This window comes from Cryptomeria japonica, chromosome 4 (genome assembly GCF_030272615.1).
Source record: "Cryptomeria japonica chromosome 4, Sugi_1.0, whole genome shotgun sequence".
NCBI classification, from domain to species: domain Eukaryota; kingdom Viridiplantae; phylum Streptophyta; class Pinopsida; order Cupressales; family Cupressaceae; genus Cryptomeria; species Cryptomeria japonica.
Window position 1 is genome coordinate 610,152,327 of NC_081408.1, and position 23,756 is coordinate 610,176,082.

The window sequence follows — 23,756 nt, forward strand, 5'->3', positions numbered from 1 at the left end:
TCTTATACAAATTTTGTTGGCGACTACTTCAAAGGGTGACTTCCAACATCAACTACTTCATTCATGTATCCACAATCATGCCTTCCTTGTGCTTCAATTCTGTTGAGTGTCAAGAGGAAGGTGAGAAGCTCTCGATAACTCCTCTAAATATTACTTGATAAGTTCCATTGATCGCAGCTCTAGCACCAATTCTATTGATGTGTTTTTCATGCACATGCGAACACAGAATAAAATACCCAAAAGTATCTTATCCTCTCTTGAACAAAGTTTCTCAAATGCTGAAGATTAGCTTAAGGATCACTTGAGATAACTCCAAGGTTTTGGTATGTCAGATCTTGACTTGTGGATAAGAACAGTGGTTTGATGTGATTATGCTGGAATCACGAGGGGACTTACGTGGAACTGTCGAATGCTTAAATCACTGGAACTTGATCATTTTGCAATCTTGCGATGCTTTTTTTCATCCTAAACTTGCTTGACTTGAAAAAAGGGCAAAAGATGAAGGGTTGAGGAACTCTATCTTAAAGCCTAGAATGCATGAATATGGGTGAACGATTAGATGGAATCCTACTGGGCGAGGTCTCACCATCAAACTGAACAATTTGACACAAGCTCAGTGCAATCTTCTAAGGGTTAATTTAAAGATATTAAAATCATTATCATCAAGCATTGATCGCCATTCAAGTTAATGCATAAACAATGGATGTATAACAATTCGAAGTTAAACTCATATCATTCTAGTTGACCACGCAAGGCACACTTACAATCAGCAAGAGGCTAGTGGTATGGACTAAACGGATTCCACACAAATGCATTCAACAAATTCCTCCATTCAATCTAATCAACATGAAAGCAAATGAGAAGTAGAAATCATAAGACTTATTGAAATAATACATTTCACCATAACTTCAATGAAAAGAGTCTTATTTACAAGTCTCTAACAACAATTTCTTCTTCCCCTAATCTATTCTAACTTCTAACTTCTACTAAACTATTCTTCTTATTCACTAATTCTCCTGCTACTCACTATTAACCTTTACAAATGAAGAACTTGAGCCTTTTATAATGCTCTTAATACAATTCAATGGCTCAGATCAATTTGATATCAATGGCCGAGATTTTACAATGAAACCCTAATTAGAGTTTGTTACAACAAACTCAATTTTGCCCAATGAAATAATTACAACACTTTGGCATGACCAATAGATAATAAGTGTAGGTGCCTCGGAGTTTGTGCCATCATGGATGAGTCAAGTTCATTGCATCTAGACGTGCTGAGGTGGAACTTGTTTTGATTGGTGGAGATAGTGACTGGGATGACAACTAGGACGCCACTTCAACTTGTACTTGTAGACTTGATTCATCACCATGAAGGGATGTTGAGAGATGTCTCTTGATACTCAACATTTCAAGCTCGCTCAAAGTAGTGGTGATGGGAAGCATTGATGTAACTGAGTCATTCCTCCATCCTCGCCTGCTTGTCTTAGGGTGATTGTATGACTTCTCCATCGCGCTCCTTTGATCTCTTCATGTCTCCATGGTGTGGTGAGAGTTGAGATTCCTCTTGGGCATTCTCGTGCTTGTAAATGAGGTTTTCCCCTTTGCATGGTGGTGTAGATCTTACAATCTTTCTCCTTTTTCTTTGCAATCACCATCCTCTCTCGTCTGCAAAACAAAACAAGGACGGCATCAAATACACATAATATATAACCTTGATAGTTCTTTTAACTTGATATATTCTTTGATTTTATGTGTTTTGTAGGTTTGGTAAGAGGATTTAGAGAAAATCTGCTCTCATGAAGGAGCACTTGAAGTTGTTTTTCGCTCCTAGAGAGGAGCACTTGAAGTTCGCTCCAACCTTGATGCACATGAAGTTACCCTTAAACTTGTCTTTGAACTCGCTTTCATTCATTTCGCTTCATTCTATGGGTTCTAACATTGAGTCTTTCCACCATTTATTGATGCAATCATGATAAACTATCCTTAGGGAAGGGCTCTAGAGGAAATTCACTCTAAATGGTGTGCATATGAAGTTCACTCCAATCACCTTGCTCATGAAGTAACCTTCTATCTTGCCTATTCATCTTCTTAACTCAAAATCACTCCTTCCAAGCATAAAATCGGTTCAAATCAATGTTCTCATAAACAATCTTCAAAATTCGCTCTCCTTGCCTTGGACATGAAGTTCGCTCTCCCTGCCTTGAACATGAAGTTCACTCTCCCTGCCTAGAACATTAAGTTCGCTCCCCCTGCCTTGAACATGAAGTTCACTCTCCCTGCTTTGAAGATGAAGTTCGCTCTCGCTGCTTTGAACATGAAGTTCGCTCTTGAGGCTGAGCTCATGAAGGGAATTTCAAATCAGAACTCTACTTCATCCTAGCTTACTTAAATTCACTCTCTCAACTCTAATGCGTGATGTCATGCTCATTATGAAGTGTTAGGAAGAATTTCGCTCTGTGGGAGAGGCACATGAAGTTCGCTCCACAAGAGGTGCACATGAAGTAGTTTGAAGCTCAACACTTAGTGTTTGCTCGCTCACCTTGCTTCACTCCATCCACTCAAACTTGCAAAATAAGGCTCATGGAACAACTTCGCTCTCAACTAAGGGCATTTGAAGTGAATTTTGCTCCTCAAGAGGACTTGAAGCTTTATCGCCCTCAACCTTGAGCACTTGAAGTATCCCTAACCAGCAGTCTTTCATACTCCTCAGTTGAACTCATGATGGACTTAACTTCTCATGTGATTTGGATGTTACTGAAGGCTAACAAACTCACTCATTTCACACCTAACACAAGGCTATCCACTTGACTCCTTGCTTTCTAACCTTCTATACTTCTTCAATGCAAAGGCTAGTAGCTAAGGACTCTAGCACTATCCTAAAAAGCAGAAAAAAGTGGGGGTCCCCATTTGCGATGGGGCGATGTGTGAATACCTCACAATAGAACCTTTGTCTGATAGTAAATTGTTCATAAGTGAAGAAGAGTATTGCGTTAGATGGTGTGGCTCAAAATCGGGAAACTATAATGTAAATCTGGGTTACAAATTTGAAATTCCTAAAGGCAGCTAGAAATAAAGCAAATTGTTCTTCACATTTATGTTGGAATAAGTATTGTCTCCCCAAAGTGGGAGCCTTTGCATGGACAGCTGTATTAAAAAAAGATTCTTATGGCTGAAAGGTTGATGAAGATGCATTTCTCATTTTCTTCAAGATGCAAAGTGTGTATAAAAGAAGAAGAAACAGTGGACCATTTGTTGTTGAACTGCTAGTTTGCATATGCATTTTGGCAATCGGTATAAAAGAATCTCAACATGTATGGTCCAAGGGCACAAGATATTCTAGAACTCTTCAACTCCTGGCCCTCTCTTTACAACAAGGACACCTTTTCCAGCATTTGGATTGCATGCCCTTCAATTGTTCAAAGGGAAATTTGGAAGGGAAGGAACAATGAATGAGATAAAGGAAGAGGCATACAACTCATGGAGAGAATGCCACATTATATAGATTCACGAAACATCATATTACAACTAACTCGTTAAAAAGCTACAATAACCTTATTCATGATTGTTGTGACGTTTTCACACATCGCCCCATTGCAAATGGGGACCCCTGCTTTTTTGCTTTCTAGGGTTTGTTTTTTAGGTCTTTTAGGGTTTTGTCCGTTAGCCTTTGCATTTTGAGTGTCGCCAAGGGGATCACATGGATAGCAAGTCCGGCTTGAGTGATGTCCTAATCCTGAAATTTGGCTAAGTCTGGAATGTCCTGATCCTGAAATTTGACTAAGTCTGGAAACTGAAAAACCTCCAAAAACTAGATTTTGCAATATAACACCTAGAGGTCTGAAACCACTCTCAAACATCCTGAAAGTATATATGGAATATAACTTAAAGTATAAGAAAGAAGAAAGATAGAACTTCTTTCTTATACTTAAATGTTATATTCCATAAATTTATCCTGTCGGAGAGTTCAAAAGGTCAAATTTCGCTCCTGACCCTTCCTGAGGGTCCAAAGCGAATTTCGCTCCTGACCCTTGTTGAGGGTCCAAAGCGAATTTCGCTCCTGACCCTCTCAGGAGGTCCAAAGCGAATCTCGCCCCTAACCCTTCCAGAGGGTCCAAGCCAAAAATCAACCTAGGACTCATTCCTGGCCTTATTTGACCAAATTTTGATTTGCAAAGCATTTTGTTTGGACTTTGAAATTGATTGAACACCTTGAAGAAAATGATGAATTTTGGCCAAGATTAGAAATTTCGCTCCTAACCCTTGCTGAGGGTCCAGAGCGAAATTCATTGTAGATTTCGTTTGCCAACTCGCTTGAATTTGAAACCTTGTTCCTGGCCTTGAAAACGATCTTACCTTGCCCTATGAAGTGGTTTGAAACTAAAAGATTGAGCAATTTAGCCTAGATTGTAAATTTCGCTACTGACCCTTGCTGAGGGTCCAGGGCGAAAATGTTGTTCAAGTTTATTTCTCGCTAATTTTGGCTAACTTGTTTTGTGCAGGGTTTCACGGAGAGAAGATTGGACGTTACTGGATGCATTTGAAAGTTTGAAAGTTTGAAAAATGGTGAATTTTGGGCAACAAAGAGAAAATCGCTCCTGACCCTCTCTGAAGGTCCAGAGCGAAATTCTCAAAAGTACATTTTTCTTGCAAAGTCAAAGCAATTTTTATGGTTGGAATGGATGCGTAGAGGTATGTTTTACCCATTGAAGAAAATTTGGAGGACTAACAAAAGATGGATAAGCTTGAATTTGCAAAATCGCTCCTGACCCTCTCTAAGGGTCCAGGGCGAAAAAGGAATAAATACACTTTCCTCCTAAATATCAAATGAAATCAAACTCAAAATTCCAGTTAAAAATGCCATTTAAATGTCTAGATGAAGTTTTGGGCAGAAAAAAGGAGGTATGCAAGGTCTAGATTGAAAAATCGCTCCTTGCCTTCACCAAGGGTCCAAGGCGAAATTGATGATATCCTTCATTTTTTGCATTAATTGAACGTTGACATTCCTTGAAATTCACCAAAATTTGCTAACTTTGGGGCATTTGAAAAAATTAAAATTAAATTGGCATTAAATAAAGACATTTTGGCATTTAATAAATTGATTTTAGGCCTTAAAAAAATCGAACTTTTATTGTGAAGGCATTTAAAATTAATTTTTATTAAATTAAAAATGTGGAGCACACAAGCCCTTATTTTTACTTATTTTGACAAGTCGGCCCCCCTTTTTTTTGGAAATTTATTTATTTTTAACATCTTTTTGCCAAGTCGGCCTAGAGGGAGCAAAGGGGGTGAGCGCTTTATATATTGGAGGGGTTTGTTTCATATTTCAAATCATTCATTCATCCTTTCCTAAGTGCGAATTTAGAGAGCTAATTGAAGGTGCGAAATCTAGCTGGAGTGGAGCGAATTTCTACTAAGTGTGGAGACTAAGGAGGGCAAAATTCATTTTGAAGGCTATTGGAAAGGCGTATTTCTTGCTAGTTTGGAGGATAATTTCCAGATTTTTTGAAGACATTTGAAGGCGAATTTCCAGATCTTGAAGAAGCTAGTGGAAGGTGGAGTTCTTTTCCAAGCTAAAGGAGGCGCATTTCATCCAAGGGAGAGCTTTGATCTACACTTTGCCTAGCAAAATTCATCTATTTTTACATCATTTCTTAGAGTTTAATACTCATGGGAGGTGGCACAAACTTCGATGTACCTACCCCAGCTATCTATTGGTCGAATTTTCCAGAGAAGACATGTGTCCTAAAGATATAATTTTATCATTGGTCAAGCATTAAATGTTATGTAATAGTTGTAACAAACCCTAATTAGGGTTTTCATTATTGAATCTTGGCCATTGATCTCGGATTCATCTGAACCATCGAATTGTATTGTGGGCACTATATAAGCCCCGACTCTTCATTTGTAAAGGCAGTTAGAAGGTGTTAAAAAGGAGAATAGAATAGAAGATAGAGAGTCAGTAGTTAGAATAGCGAATTAGTCTAGCAATTAGAGTAGAATAGGAGGACAAGGCAAGAAATTGTTGCCATTGATTGTAAACAAACTCCATTTTCATTGAAGTAATGGTGAAGTGTGTCGTTTCTTGCAATATGCATGGTTTCTTGTTGAATCTTCAATCCTAGATGGTAGATGATTAGATGAATGGAAGAAATGTGCTTGATTGATGATGAAATTCGTATATCCATACTACTAGCAGTTTGTTGATTGCAGACTTGCCTTGCGTAGTCAACTGGAATCGTTCAGCTTAAGCCTAACTTCAATTATCGCTTCTTCATTGATATGCATCAGCCTGATGGTGTCTATGCCTGCAGTGATGATTTGAACATCATAAAGCTTTCCTTCGAAGATCGCACTAGCCTTGTGGAGATGGTCCTACGATGTCAAAACAAGATTTAGTTAGAATTTCATCAATGATCATTCATTGCTCCTACATTCTTAGTATTAAGATTAGATTCTTTCCTCACCCTCATCTCTTTTCCTTTTTTTTCAAATCAAAGTTAGTAAGACTTGTGATTCCAGCAAATCAGACGTTCAGTCATCAAGTGTAAGTCCCCTTGTGATTCCAGCAAATCATATCATACCACAGAGAGCTTATCCACACATAGAGATCCTACAACGAAGAACCTTGAAGTCACCCTGATTGATCCTTTTTGCAATATCTTCAGCATTCAGAGGCTTTACTCAAGAGAGGATAAGGTACCCTCGGGTATTTTATTCTGTGTTTGATAGTGTACAAAATACACGTCAACAATGACCTACAACCAACCATCTAATTTATTACATACAAGTGTAAACTGTAAACAAAGATTCCTTCAAAAATTCTAATACTAAGGATTCCTTCAAAAATTCTTTGGTTGCTGGCGAGACTATAAACAAAGATAAAGAGTAGAGAAAGTAAACATTATGATTAAAACACAACAAATTCAATGTGTAGTTCAAGCTTATGACTGTTTTGAAAATAACACTAGCATTGACCAAAGCTGCAAACGAAACTAAGAAGCATCCTAGAAAATATGAGCATTTCAAAGATCACAGACAATACAAAATTATCCTGAGTTTCTCATAGATGTTTATGGAATTTTCATAAAGTTTTAAGATGATGTTTCAACCAATATCAATAATTTGTTATTTTGTGTTTCTTCCTACCCAAACATGTGTGTTCTTTCTAATTTATTGTTCTCCTTGATGTGCATTAAAGTTTTCAATTTGAATCACAGACTCAGTGAGTACTCACCAAAAAAAAACCCTCCCGAGTGGCTCGTGAGTTAATTCGCACCTGAACCGAGGGCAAAACTTGCTGAAAAAAATCACTGGTTGCTCACTAAAACTCTCCAAAAACTCGCTAGAAACCCATGAATAGGGTCGAACATATTTTGGCATGATTTTTCACACAAATTTTCACATGTTTCCATGCACTAAACATGCGTTTTGCATGCGATTTTTTCCATATAAACCCTATCCAACACAAGGCGACTTTACAATGTTTTTGGGCATGATTTTGGAGTAGCGAATTTGAGTAGGTAAGTTCGAAATTTTTTTGTGTTTGTTCTTGTTTCATTTACCATCACCAATATTCTCAAATCTCCATGTCCGTTAAAACTAAAAGTGGAGTTGTAGAAAAAAAAAATTAAATGCAGTGATGCAATTATTAGAGACTTAAGGTATAAATTATTAATTTAAAATTATTTGTTTCTGCATAATTTTTGTGAATTTTAGAATTTTTAATTTCTACATAATATAAATATTAAATAGCATTAAGCATTCATTAAATTTATATTAATTATATATATTGAAATTTATTCATTGTTTTAAACTTTTATGTTTTTAACTATTATGATTAAAATATATTTACATATTAATTATTAAAAATTTAAGATATATGAAACTCAAATATAGTTTTTAATATTTTATTATTGAAAGTTTACAAAATTAATTACTGTGCATATATTATAATAATATATGAAAAATTCAAGCAAAAAGAAAGGAAGGATGCACATTGGATAGCACCTAAGGAAGGGAAATTCAAGATGTATTTTGATGGAGCTACAAAAGGCAATCTGAGAAAAGCAGGAATGGGATGTGTTATCAGAAATAGTGAGGGCAATTATGTTTGGTATTTATACAAGGTTCTAGGGATAGCCATGAATGAAGCTTTGTATACAAGCATCAGATTGTGCAAAGAAAAAGACATTCAATATATAGACATTGAGGGAGACTCGCAAATCATTGTAAATGCGGTGGTGAAAGAGTAAATAACAAACTTGAAACTAAAAGGATGGGTCAACAAGATAAGACAAAGTTTGAAGGAATTAAGAGACTATACCATTACCCATGTCTATTGTGAAGCAAACAACTATTGAAAGTACAGAAAAACGCAAAAACAATCCGAAACTGAAATCTGAGGGTGCTGACATTAGACATACATAGGAGTTCACCGGAAATCCGAAAATGGGGACATTACATATTGTCACTATTATGGTTCTTAATATCATCAAAAACATATAGATCTATGCTAATAATCCCCGCTCACATCTTCGAAAATCATACGAAATACTCCAGACTAATATCATATCATGTTGTGAAATTTTGTTTTTTAGCCTCTTGATTTTGAATTGTTGGTTTATGTTTTGTGTTGTAGTACATGTTGGTAGTTCTTAATTGTAGAATATAAACATAAATATGATTTTCCGTTTAAATTTGAGCATTAAATAGAGGAATGGATGGCAAATCCCCTTCAAATGAGGAGAAACCTACTTTTTGCAATTAATGAAATTTTTATTTCTCAAGGTCATGTTTTGAGCATGATATTAAAAAATATTCAAGCAATTAGAATCAAAGAACCATGGCCTCTAATTATTTCACATATTAGATTGCATTTCTCTCAAAGACAAGTTATAAGCATTACAATAAAAAATCAATGCCCATGAGGAAGAACGGGATCTCATAAAATTATGCATAAACCAAAAATGGAAACCAATTTTTTTTTTTTTTTTAATTTTCCCTCTACAACTTCAAATTAAATCTATGATACTATAATTTATTGCATATAAACCCATTATTTGTAATTATCAACTACAAATCTATGATACAATATTCAAAGTTCAAACCATACCTATAAGTAGGAAAGAAATAGAAAAATATGTTTTATAGCATAAATGGGATTACAAAATATATTTTCCATTGATGTTAGTAAATTGAATTTTGCATATATAATCATAAATGTGATGTCTAGGCACAAAAAATGAAAATTAGCAAGTATCATTTACCTGCAAAATACTTAAAAATGATCCACTTTGAGTCATTGCTGCTGAACAAGAACAAGTCATAAGCAAGCCACCTTTTTTGGTTAGACGCATTGCTAGACCATTTAAATTATGGTACTTATTAGCTGCACGTTGTAAAACCTATACAAACAAATAACATTATGAATGTAAGTACAATGCGTCCCTAAAATATACTATTCAAATCACAAGCAAACAGATTCATATTTTTCATTTAATACCAACCATAATTTCTCCTTGCAACTTTAAATTTTACTAAGATAATGCACACTTTTCTTGGTAACTATGATTCCTTGAATATAAACAACTATTGTCTAAAATCCTCTAAAAAGAATCTCACTTTTCAATAATAAAAGAAAAATCATTGATATAAAGAAAATTTCTTTGACAAAGGCATTGAGTTTCCTAGATAGATTGATATCAAACTTCATCTTCCTACAAAAATATTGTGCTAAAAGGATAACTCTAATATGGTTGTAAGTGGTAACATTGAATGAACATTCAAATTCAATCTAGGATGGGCATGCTCTATGCATGAAAGGAGTTGTGATAAAGTGGGCTGAAAAGGGGCAAGGCTTTTTGCAAATTCCAAGGAAATTTTCATGGAACAGATATCGAGCCACAACTTCCAAATGAAATGGTTATGGAAGTCTAATAGGGCAATCTACTAATGCATGAGAAGATAGTGTGTGAAAGTGTTCAACAATTTTCCAATCATAATATTTAATTCAATATTGTAATAAAAAAAGGAAAAACACACTGTAGTAGGCATAAAATGCCTATTGTTGTATTTGATAATATTTGTTATCTATCAATGTATTAATTCAAATTGTTTGTATTAAGTGGGTTGTCACTCTCGGGTAGTTAATGTGTCGGTTGGTTGATGGTTGGGTTCTCTCGATGTAATATTCCCACTTATTTTTTTCGGTTTTCAAGCACAACAATATTACAATGCACCCATTAAAGTTAGGAAATATAATTCCAATGCCACTGAAAAGTAACCCTTCCACTTTCTGATCACCAAGAGCCCAATGTGGGAAGGTGAGAGCATATGGTGACAAGGGGTTCGTTAGCTCTCTAATCCACTAGAAATTACAATGCAATTACAAAACTGGGCGGCAAGCCAACCCCTTCCACTTTTTAGCGGGATGAAGAACACAAACTTGGCGGTAAACCAGCCAAGGCAACAAACCATAATAGAACCAAATCACTCTACCACTTATGCAGTGAGAGGACTTTTAAATAAAACTATCACTCAACCACATATCTCAGCAGGAGAACAATATCACTCAACCACTTGCTCAGTGGGAGGACAAAACTGAATTACAAACATACAAGCAACTAAGCCATCCTCTTCCACTTGTTCAGCGAGAAATGCAGCATAGAATGAATTGGTCAGTACTACTAAAGCAATTCTTACAATGATAGAAATGTGAAAGGAGATAGAGTGAAGTACATATCTTAAGAATTCACTAACACATTCTAACCAATAATACTACTTGCTGTTCTGAAATCAAATACAGGAAAACGCAGAACTAGCCATCCCAAAACCCACTAAATTGCTTGTAACTCACTCAAAACCCAATGGAATCAAGCCAAACCAAAAGCTAATGAAGCATATGACATAAGAAAACAAGTCCGTATCTTGAAACTGCAACTGGAGAGCATCGACAACAATGCACGCAACCTGAGGCAAATCTGGTCATGGTGTTTTTGCTGAAAAGTTCGATCTGCAACCAAAAAATGGAGAGTTCTTCAAATGCCACGCCAATATAGGGGAACTATCATCTCTCTGGTACGCTTCCAACGAGCCCTCACCCAGAATGATGCACTCAACACACCGGCAGCTACGAACAAAAATGCACTTCCAGCCAACACACCAGCAACACCCAAAAAACCAGCAACATACAACTTCTTCACTCACACACCCGAAAATCACCAAGAAGCTCACAACTACACACCACAACTAGGAGTGATGTCTCACACTTGAAACTAGAAGGAAGGATCTAGGAGGTATTCACCCTCGAAGAATGTCTAGAGTCATTCCGACAGCATAACGATATAATTTCTCTAGATAATGAAATGAGGAACCCAACACCTGTTTATATAGCTTTTCCAATCTGAAATTCAAATGAAACTGCCTCCCAAATTCGCCTCATTCCAATTGCATTTCATTTCATGGTGGACCCAAAGTGGCACCCACTTTCCTAAGTCAAAAATCACGCCAAGGGGAGGGGCCATGAATTTGACATTATAAAACTTTTTAAAATATAAAGAATGAAGTCTCCTTTTAATCTCCAAATAAATCGCCCGGGCATGACTTCGGAAAAATAATCATATTTTGCACAATTTCCCATAGCATCAATTAGTAATAAAAATAATTAAATAATAACCTTAGGATAAGGAATAATATTTAATTAAATCGCTTATAGCTCTAGTACTGATTATCAACAAAATCCGGATGAGGCTAAGCAATGAGGATCACTGAACTGTGTCGGGTCAGGACCAAGTCCAGGACTGCCAAAAATAGAATGCCCCAAACTGCCACTTACTAAAAATAGTAAGTCATGAAATAATGCTTTGAAAATCGTGATCACCGCAACCAGAGAAAGAGCTTGGCAAGCTTAGCGACTCTACACCATCCTGATGGCCAAACCCTAACTTACTAAAAATAGTAAGTTCACATTCCAACCCTGACAAGCTTAGTCGGAACTCCAAAGAACATGGAAACCCTTAAGTCACCTTTCCACAGCCTACGGGTCTCTGGAATAGGCCAATGGACCACTGAATGCACCATCACAAGGAAGGGGATATTACACTCGGCAACCACCAGGTCCTTTAAATATGTTGTGCACCGCCAAAAAGGTAGTATGGTATAGTCAGATTAATCATAATCCTTGGCCGACCATCTCAAGTCTTCTTCTCTGTAATAATTTCATGTGTGAAAAAAGATATATTTTACTATTGTGTCTAGTATGCATTATCATTATATTATTATTTCTTGTACTTAAGTTATCAGATATAGCAGTAAACATACACTTTGCTGATAGGAAAATGCACATTAACCTTGCAAATCCTATATAGACCATAATCTCTACTTGGAACTAGATTCTATAAGTATAAACATCTTAGATGCACTTTCCTTTCAACACAAATACAATGACAAGACTGAGAAAAGGTCACAGATTTGCATTGAAGACAAAATCTAGAAAAACATGATAGTGGCTATCTTATTACAAGTGATGTACATAGGACATATATCCCTTAGACCATTTAGATATTTGAGTCATCAGTTATTGTTTAGGCACAACTACCGCGGAAGATCTTTACTAATATGGTACAACAACCCCATTAGACCTTAATTAACACCTCAATAATATGAATTCATATTACAACAGCTGAATATATGAAATTTATTTGCACCAAAAATTAAAACTAATAACTGAGAAACAAAGGTAGATGAGTCTTCCAAGAATGGTAAGAATAAATGTCCCATTTTGGTTGGGAAGAGTGTAGGAATCAATAGGAACTGACACAAGGCCAAAGACAAAAAAAAAGGATTCAAATAATTCACAACAGAGGAAATTTTGATAGAAACGACAATTAGTTAAATTCATGCATCATAAATATAACATTATAATCAACTGCACATTTTCAAATAAGCAACTATTAAATCATAAATGAAGGTGTACTTCTCTATCTAATAAGACTACTACTTGCATATATGAACATAGAACAAAATGCGTACTAAATTGAGTAATAGATCTATAGCTTTATTCATATGAATTTCTTTGAGTTTCTTTACATAGATGTAGGCCACATATGATCAAGAATTGACTCCTTTCCTTGACTGTGAGAAACATATTTAAACTATGCAACTGTTGCCAATTAGAACACAACAATGAAAAGCCACTTACAACGAACTCCTAATGACTACCCACAAACCAACAAAAGACAAACCAAACATATTAAGTTAATTTTATGGAGTACATCATCCCAACCAAAAGGAAAGTCTGGATTCCCAACTTACAAAGCAAAAATAATAAGTATCAAGAACATAAAATGCTCATTGAGATATTGCAGTGCCTACTTCAGTCAAAAATGTTTTCCCAAGAGAATGAAGTTGCTTAGCCGAAGCCCAAAGCTAGTATACTTCCGCTATGTATTACTTGTGGTGTCTAGATATCAATTTATGCTCTCTTGTACTTTTCACCATCTATACTTGTTACCCATAGAAAGCTCAATGTTCATTCTAATTCGTGTCTGATTTTGTTGTCAAATAGTCATCATTTGTTTTAATAAAATGGAGAAGCAATGATCAATTTATTAGTGGAATATAGTACATACAATATATACGATGCAATGTTCCACCGGCGTTGGGGACGCGAGGACGCGGGGACGGGTGGGGGGGACCAAGGGCCTAAGTTTGGGGACGGCAGGGGGACTGTGGCGGGGTGGTGATGCTGATATAGTTATACATATACATATAGTACTTGAAAAACTAATTTTGAAAAGATGTATGATAGTATAACAGTGTAAGAATTACATTTCAAATGAAACTATAGGAAATTTGAAATACTAAATCTAAATGCCAAGATTTCTTCAATGCTAATTGCTAAATAAAATTTGACAAATGAAATTGTCAAATTGGAGATTTCTATTATATCGAAAAAGGAAAGTATGAATATCTGATGCCATTGCAAAGTCTATAAAGATGATTACATGATTCATCATTACAATGAGTAGCCAAATACAAATAGTAATAGCAATAGGACTACAAAAGAGACTAGAGTCAAAGACAAAATGACAAAACTCAAAATGTAGCTAATGGAGGCCTCTAATCATCTGCAAACTCCTCACTGGAACTACTAGACTCTTAAAGATCAAGATCCCTCAAGCTCACACCAACCAGACCTGCATCCAAAGTGGTAGGATCATCCTCATCAATCTATGAAGGCTCCTCTAGCTCTACATCCCATCGTGTCGTTGGACTCTCCTTGAACACAAGTGGCTTGTGGTCCATGAGACACAAAGCACTGTGTACAGCCACAAGCTTCTCTGCTCTCTTAAAGGTAAGTTTGTTCCTCTTAAGAGAGTGGATGAAGCTATATGTCGACCAGTTCCTCTCAGCAGCTAAAGAACTGGAAACCTAGGATAGCAAACGGATGGATAGAGTGGTGGTCAAAGATTTCGGGCCATGACAATTCCACCACAAAAGTGGGTGCTCCTGTGCCATAGTTTCTATATCCATCTTTGCCGCATTTGAATAACCTCTAAGAGTGGCGAATCTTCCCCACTCAGTGCGAATTGAGTTGGCATCTTTGGAATCAAACATCTTCTCTATGCACCTAAAGAAACTTGTTTTCACCTCATCATCCTGAATCGATGTCACTCTACCTGGTCTAGCCTTGTACCACTAAGGATTCAAGGCAAAGGCAACAATATGCAAAGGAGTGTTCAACTTGTCCCATTTGTGTTGAATGATAGGCCAAATTTGCTCATTGTAGAATGCTAGAGAGGGGTCCTTCACTCGCACAGCAGCCCTCATCTGGTCAAGCATACAATCAATGCACTCATACACCTCTCCAAGGTTAGGTGCATCCCCATCCCCATATCTGATCACCTGGAATACTGGAGATATGATGGAGACAATGTATTTCGCATCAGCCCAAAACACATCACTCTTCACTATCTCCTTCACCCTTCTCCCCTGCTCTGTCTTGGCCTCAGCCACCTATTCCACTCATTAGTCATAACCATGAGTTGCAATGCCTCTTGCAACTCAATCATTCTCTCCAAGAGAATGAAATAGGATGCGTATATGGTTTCAACTGATTTCAAGAACTCCTTCGCAAAGGTCCTGAAGAGTGCATGTGAAGTGTGGTGGTTGCAAATAAACATCTGCACATCTCTCGCATCGGTGACCACTCCTCTAATCCAATCAATCTTCCCCATGTCCTCAAGTGCATTGTTCATGGCATGCACACAACATGGAGTCCACCAAATGTGTCTATAGGCTGCCTCAATGAGTCTCCCTGCTGCTCTACACACATGGGCTGCATCTGTCACTACTTGGACCACATTTTGTGGCCCAACCTCTTCAATAGCCTCCCTGAGGACCTGAAACTGAAAATCAGCATCTTTGCAATGCCCTGTACAATCAATTGCTCTAAGGAAGTATGGGCCCTCTGCGCATGTGACCATGATGTTGATGAGTGGACGATGGCTAATGTTTGTCCACCCATTCATAACTATGTTGCACCCCGATGCCACCCAACATGCCTTCATCTTCTCCATCAAAATATTGATCTTGGAATAGCATTTATCCAAGATCAAGGTCCTCATTTTCGTCTCACCTGGTGGCACATAAGATGTTCCTCCCTTCGCCACCATAGCCATCATCTTCCTATAATAAGAAGACCGTGTAACATAAAATGGAATGCCATTGGCAAAGAAGAACTTGCCAATGGATTCATCTATCTCATCTCTTAGCTGCACATTAAACATATCAGCAATGGGGTTACTCTGTAGTGTCTGCAACCTATGTTTCCATGCCCTAGCAGCACTAGAAGTGGAAGTGGATGGAGATCCAAACATCATTCCTCCCGTCTGCAAAGCATGAGAAGTATGTGGCGGATTCCGGCTGTGTTGAAGGACTACCCTACCAGACCAAGTAGTAGGCATTGAAATATTTGTGTCATCTGGAACCCCCCAAACCCTGTTAAACTCAATTCTGTACTTTATATTTTTAGCTTCCTCCAAAACTTACAATGTCTCACACCTTTTCCTATCCAAAAAAGAAAGTGTGCATTCACCCTACTGATGCTACCAAACCATTCAGTGTCACAAATGTTGCACTTCCACTTCCTTGTTCCCCCACCTAAATGTGATGTGCCTTGTACTGATATTCTTGAAGCAAACTGTTTGAGAGGAGACTTAGGATCAAAAGGACCCCTAGCATACAATGCCAACAACTCTGAAAGGCAACCTGTACTAGCTAGTGCACTCGCCATAGAACTAGATTGGGCTCCAGGATCAGCCCCATGGTCACCCCCCTCATTTTTCAGGTTCAAATTATGAATCATTCTCACTATAAAAAAGGATTTCCATCTCATCCTCACTCATGCCTTGGGAGCTCATTGTGAAATTGACACTGCATTTCACTAAATAAAAATAAAAATAAAATCAGCCTATTTTAACAAATAAATTTATTTTCCTATTCATCTCAAAATGAGATTTGATGTTGAATCTTGAGGGCAACATTCATCATTTTGCCCTCAAGATTCAACATCAAATCTCATTTTGTCATTTTGAGATGAATAGGAAAAAAAACAAATTTAAAGCTAAACAAACAAAGAACCAAAAATGACATTGAAAATCAAAAAATAAAACCAAAAAAAACAAGAAAAACCCTACCTTGTGCTTGAAAAATCTCTCCAAAATGCAATAGAATCTTCTTCCTCCTCTTCTTCTTGCTTCTTCTCACTCCTATCACACTTGCAATCACTTTTCTCACTCCTTCAATCAGTCCTCTACAAGTTTTTCCTCCTCTTCAGCTTGCTGGAAAAAAAATCAGTCTTTCAAAATGAGAGTGAAATCAATAAAAAAACATGGTTTTGTGTTGTTTTGGGGGAAAGGGTGGGGCCCACGTCCAATTAGGGTTACCCCCCAACCCCCAAAAATGTCACTTTTAAAAAAAAATTAATTTTAAAACCTGCATTTCACGTGGCGCTTTGGTGGCGGTGGCGAGGGACGTCGCGTCCCTATCCCCCCATCCCGGAGACGTCCCCGTCTCCACGACACGGCCAACAAGGGGGGGGGGAGACGTGTCCCTGTGGAACACTAATACGATGTGAATAGTTGATTTAAAAGAGGAAATTGACTAACTAACCAACCACCTTCTGTTAATAAGAATAATGTGTGATTAGTATAATTAACATATATGTGAATCTTGCAGTTGTTGGGGGCAAAATTGGTGTGGTTGGGAGCCATGGCATGTAAGGGAGCCCTATTGGGGCTGCAATTGGGAGGGATATTGTCCTTCCATGGAGCTTAGGGATGCATCTAGGAGGCTCTAGTTACTCTTTCGAGGCATCTCCCTCTTGGTAGTGGCAAGCTTGGGACCTCAAGTCCCCCTTTTGTTCCAACTTTGCAGGCTTCTGGGCCTATTGATGTTGTGCAAGTTGGGGTTTCTTCAATGGATTCATTATTGGGAGGTTATTTGTAGTCAACATAAAGTGCCTATTGTTATGTTTGATAATATTTGTTATCTACCAATGTATTAATTGTTCATATTAGGTGGGTTGTCACTCTCTGGTAGTTAAGGTGTCGGTTGGTTGACGGTTGTGTTCCTCTCGGCAACCGTCGAGTCCTTAAAATATGTTGTGTACCGCCAAGGAAGGTAGTATAGAATAGTTGGGTCAATTGTCGTCCTTGGCCAACCATCTCTGGTCTTTTTCTCACCTTTATTGGGGTCTACAGGAATGAATCACTCAAGACTGACCCGATTTCTTTTTAAGGCAATGGCACTAAAATGTTTGCTATTAAATTTGATAAATTAAGTACAAGAAGTAATAATACAAATGATAATGCATACCAAACAAAGTAGTACAATATATCTTTATTTGCACATTCAATTATTACAAAGAAGAAGACCAAAGCTGGTCAATCAAGGATTACAATTGACTCGACTATTCCATACTACCTTCCTTGGCAGTATGCAACATATTTAAAGAACCCGATTATTGCCAAGAAGAACACAACCGTCAACCAACTGACACCTTAACTAAACGAGAGTGACAACCCACCTAATACGAACAATTGATACATTGGTAGATAACAAATATTATCAAACATAACAATAGGCATTTTATGTTGACTACATTCTCTTTCTATTTAAACCTTGAATTCTTCTCATTTGATCCCAGGAGAATATTGTTTTGCCTTAGGCAAATCATGCATTATTTTGAAGGTACCCAATGGAGCCGAAGATAGATCTATTGCTTGCATGAGAAATACCCTCATTAGGATATTCTTGGGCTTTCATTCAAATATCGATGTTGCTCGATGTTGGGTTAAAAACAATTGTGACTATTTGAGTGGCTACCATGGCCGATAGTTTTTTCTTATTCTTTTTCCAAACTCTTGTACTAGAATCCTTTTATGATGTCCCAAGATCCTTGGTAAATCTAGTCTAAGACATAGGAGAATGGAATTGGTGGCCTAAGTCACAGACATAGTAGGGGAAGAGGGTGAAGGAAGTGGTGAAGAGTGATGTCTTTTCGGCTGATGCAAGATATATTATCTCCATCATTAGTCCAATCTTCACAGTTATTAGATATGGGGATTATAATAATGCACCTTCCGTTAGAGAGGTGTATGAGTGCATTGACTCTATGCTTGATCAAATGAAAGCTATTGTATGAGAGGAGGACCCCACATTGCAATTCTATATCGAGCATATTCAGCCAATCATTCATCATAGATGGGAGAAGCTCAACACTCCCTTACACATGGCTGCCTACCCATTGAACTTGAAGTGGTACCTGCAAAGGTTCGATAGAATTACACCTCTATAGGATGTTGAGGTGAAGGAAGGGTTCATTAAGGCCACTAAGAAAATGTATGATTCTACAAAAGCCAGCTTGATTTCGTACAAAATGGACAAAATTTGCCACCCTTTGGGGATATTCAGAGGCAGCCAAGATACATTTGGAGACTATGGCACAAGAGGACCCCAAGTTGTGGTGGACTATGCATGGTACTAGATCTTTGACTACTACTCTAGCCATGTTTTTGTTGTCCAGGTTTCTAGTTCAACTGCTACTGAGATGAACTGGTCTACTTATAGCATCATAGCTTCATCCACTCCATTAAGAGGAGCAAGCTTACTTCTAGGAGGGCAAAGCAGCTTGTGGTTGTACATAGTGCCTTGCATTTCATTGACCGCAACACACTTACATACAAGGAGATTCCATAGCTGGATGGGATGTAGAGCTAGAAGAGCCAGCACAAGTTGATGATGATGCTACACAAATAGGGCTGGTTGGTATTGGTGTAGATGAGCTTGAGTATGTAGAGTCTAGTAGTTCTAGTATTGAAGAGTTTAGCGAGGAGCTTGTGGATGATTAGAGGCATTAGGCCATTAGCCATTGACTCATGAGTCATTAATATTACTATTAAGTTTGAACATTGTTGATTGTAATTATGAATCATCATTATGAAATTTTGAAAATTCTCATTCCGATGTCGATGTTTTGATTCACTATTTATATTCAATATTCAATGTTAAAACTTAAAACTTAAAAAATAAAATTAAAACTAGTTAAATGTTAATAATTTAATGTTCAATGCAATCATTGCAATGTGTTTACTTATTCCTTGTACAGCTTTTACAACCAATTTTTCAAGTACTATATGTATTTGCACCGCTCCCTTGCTGCCATCCCCCCACTATCCCCAAACTTAGACCCCATACTCCCGTCCATGAAACCCATCCCCCCATCAAGAAACTCAATGGAACTATGAAAATTTCCATTCCATGTTTCATTTCTTAGCAATTATAAACAACTATTGTAGAACTTACCATAGATGATCAGCATTTTCATATTCTACTTTCAGTTTGCATATCCACAAAAATATTATAAAATTGCATATTGTTTGAGATCCCAATTTGGGGCACTACATTGTAAAACCACCCTTATTACTTTGTAATATGCCTAGATGCACTAAAATCAACATAATAGAGAAGACATTTAGAAGTTGAGCCCCGAGTCTCTGCAGATATTCATACTTTGATTCTCACATTGATTGTTTGGTAGGAATTTTCATGTAACCTTGAAAGTTTTATCTTAAGGAGTAGATATAAAGCATATATGATTGATGTAAACAGGAAAGGTATCTAATATAGGATCTACCAAAGACATGGTTTATTGATATTCACCATTATCAAACATGAATAGATTATAGAACTATTGAATGCAGGATTTAGTTTTTTATTCAAAGCATGATTTAACTTCACATTTGACAAACCTTGCGACTTGGTGCTAATTTTGGTGGATCCAAGATAATCAAATCCCAAGATTTTCCATCTGAAAGTGCTACTTTCATAAAATCAGTTGCATCTTCCTTCAAAAAAGAGATTCTGCTAGAGTCAAAATTGTTTAGTTTGTAATTTTCCTCTGCAAGCTTCAAAGCAGGTGATGAAGAATCAATACCTAATGGACACAGTTGAAAGGAATTAGGAAAGGTGAATACAAAGATTAATCATACAGTGGAAAATTTGCCTAACTTTTTGTTTTGTACTTAGTATTATTTATCATATCAATAGTAAACCATAGGCCCTCTTCCTGAAGTATTTCAAACAAAAAATGCAGATATTTTTCTTTTGATACAGAAATAACTTTGTCAGGAAGAAAAGACATTAAGATACAATAGATATTCCTGCACGATATTCAAAACATTCAGTTGATAAGGAATCAGTGATCATCCCAACTAAAAATAAGATTTAAAAATATTTGTATTGGACATATATAAGGTTTCACAAGCTACGTACCAGTAACATGAACAGCACCTCCAAAAGCAGCATTGAGTGCAAAACCTCCACTGTAACAGAACAGATCAAGAACTGTCCTATCCTTCGAAAGTGAACCCACCAAAAGTCGATTATCACGCTGATCTGCATAAAACCCTGTCTTTTGACCTTCCATTGAAACAATGTAATGGATGCCATTCTCCATGACCTGAAACACAGTTACCTTTGAAAATATTTAGGACATTATCAATAGATTTTTTGATTCAGATATTCAATTGTAGAACAAACCTACCTATCATAGGTACAGTAATGTATGTCGATATATTTGTCTATATGTGTGTGTAAAGGTATATGCATAAAGCCCTGTTTTCTGACCTTCCAATCAAACAATGTAATGGATGTCATTCTTCATCACCTGAAACTCATTTACCTTTAAAAATATTTACAACTTTATTGATAGATTTCTAGATCCGTATATTCAAAAATTGTAGAATAAGCCTACCTATAGGTGGCAGTAGTTTAAGTTGAAAAACTCGGACTTGGCAATAACTTGGCTAGCCCAAAAAATTTTAAAACTCGGGACTCGCCGAAAAACTCGAGAAAAAATCGGCAATAACTCGGCAAAATTATCGAACATTTGAAAATATTTAATTTCTTAAAATATTCTTAAAAAACACAGATATACACCGAATTTGTAAAACATATACTAATTTCCATCATATATAAATAAATACAACCTCTTAATACATATCAATGAAAATGTTGTATATATATAGAGAGAGAGAGAGAGTTTGTTTTCATCCAACTAAAATTAATATCAATATAATATTATTTTAAATAAATAATCGTAAAAAATTATAATGTATTGATAAGCTCTACCTCATATGTAAATAACATAATCTATAAAAAACTACAATCTAAAATTATAAAATTAAACTAGAAGATTTTTATATACATAAACTATAAAACAATTATAATGTATGGTTAACAATTAAAAAATTATAAAATAATCAAAATATTTCTATATAGATTTCTAAATAAAATAATTTATAAATGATTTTTATATAGTTTACATAAAACAAGCATAATTGTTTACAAAAATAATTAAAATAATAATTGTGACAAACTATAAAGAAATCTTTAAATAATCAAAATATCATAAAACAAAACACTAGGCTTCTACTCCGTTGTCGTGCCCTACATCCCTCTATGTCGTTGTTGAAAACAAATTGAAGAAATACAGGCCAGCTTCAAATGCCCCTTTCCGATTTTACTCAGATTTGTTCGCGTCCAAAATCGTGCCCTCGTGCGTCAGGAATGAAGATGGCGTGTTGGTTGAAAATTTTGTACACTTGGGGAAATATACAAAATTGTGGTTTCAACCACAGCACACGAGTAAAAACTCTCCTAATTAAGGGAAGGCTCCCCCTATCTAACTACAACTTTGAAAATAAAATAGGATGGGACAGCAATCTTTCTTCTTTTTTCAAGAAAGACAATATCCTTTTCTCTTCACAGAAAAGGATAGCGATCGAATATGAACAGCAGTAACCACTTTCGAGTGAAATGAGAGAAAGGAAATGAAGTTTCCTGAAAACACAAAGACTTTTGTCACTTCCTTCAAGACGGGACAGCAATATCAAGCTCAAAGACTTGATTATGTGAAGTCCTATCTACCCTTTGCTATATTAAATTTTTACAACGAATAAAAGACAACAGCTCAAAGACTGGAATAATCTATTCTTTCAACACAAAGACAAGAACTAATGCAAGCTCAAAACTTGCTGCTCCTTCTAGAGATTTTCCTATTTTAATTAATCTTCTCTACTTGCAGCTCAAAGACTTCAAATCAAATTGGACTAAGCTCCTTTAGAAACACTTTGCATAGAAGAAATAAAAAGATTCAAACTCAAACATGTAGCTCAAAGACTCAAAACTTGAGTGATCCTTCTTTATTATTCTTCAAAACCTTCAATTCACATACATAAGCTCAAAGACTTCTTGCTGTAAATTTGGCAGAGTTTTTGCTTGCTTTCCCAAAAGATAAATATTACAATAGACCCCTCAAGTATTTATAGAAGAGGGGCCTTGAGAAAAAGGTGGGAGGATCCTAACTAACTTGAGAGATTCTCTCAACCACCAAGACTTCTTCAATAACTAACTGAGACTTCATTAACTAACTAAGAGTTATTCCAACTAACTAAGACTTATTCCAACTACAGTCCTAATCGGACACAACTTGTAGTTGCCTTACATGTAATTACAAAAGTGCAAGTAATGTGTAACTTGCTTTTTACAAAAACTACTTTTACATGTAACTTGTCAAAACAAAATTACAACTAAAGATTACAAAAGAGGAAAATTCAACTAAGTGTTGAAAAACACTTAAGTTGCATTTTGTGAAGAGACAAATCCTTGAAATTTTTGGATGCTCATTTGTAGTTCCTCGGGATTTGGTTCATGGGTGTTCTTGGCAACAACCATGGTCTTCACAATAGTGTCGTGACAGCGGAGGAGCGCAGAATTGTTTTTATCCGGGATAGACTGCATTTCATGCAGAAAGGTTTGGTTTTTCATCAATGTCTGAATTGAAGCAGCCGTGAATTGTTCGCTCCTCCATTCATTATGAATCCTCATTTGTAAATCAGCAAGAACTTCTTCTTCTGGAATCAGCTCTCCATCCTAACTTACTATGTTGCAAGAGGCCCTTCCACAATGTGAGACAATATCTTGGAAAACTTCACCCCGGAATCTCTTTGCATCACCGATCTCCTCAATGAGGGATTTAAGAACAAGGGTCTTGTTTTCCAGGAGTTCTTCAAATTCCAAGTACATGACCCTGGAAGAGATGATGGCGTGCTCCTATAGAACACTCAGCTGTTGTTGGGGCATGGTATGCCAGATTGTCAAACTTTCTTCAACACTTTCCAGATTCTTTTTGA

General features: G+C 36.6%; 1 protein-coding gene across 7 annotated transcripts in view; it reads right to left on the reverse strand.

Moving 5' to 3' along the window:
* Window positions 1–23,756, reverse strand: part of LOC131032203 (uncharacterized) — a 171,566-nt gene that overhangs the window by 13,853 nt on the left and 133,957 nt on the right. For 6 of the 7 annotated variants that reach the window (XR_009103399.2, XM_057963153.2, XM_057963154.2 and 3 more), the window contains 3 exons: window positions 20,836–21,037; window positions 20,313–20,497; window positions 9,267–9,404 (listed from right to left, as the gene is read on the reverse strand). Coding sequence is in view for 6 of the 7 variants with exons in the window: in XM_057963153.2 (XP_057819136.2) it covers window positions 9,267–9,404; window positions 20,313–20,497; window positions 20,836–21,037 (525 nt within the window). In the remaining variant the exon portion in view is untranslated. The remainder of the gene's footprint in view (window positions 1–9,266; window positions 9,405–20,312; window positions 20,498–20,835; window positions 21,038–23,756) is intronic. The other variant, XM_057963151.2, reaches the window with a different exon arrangement.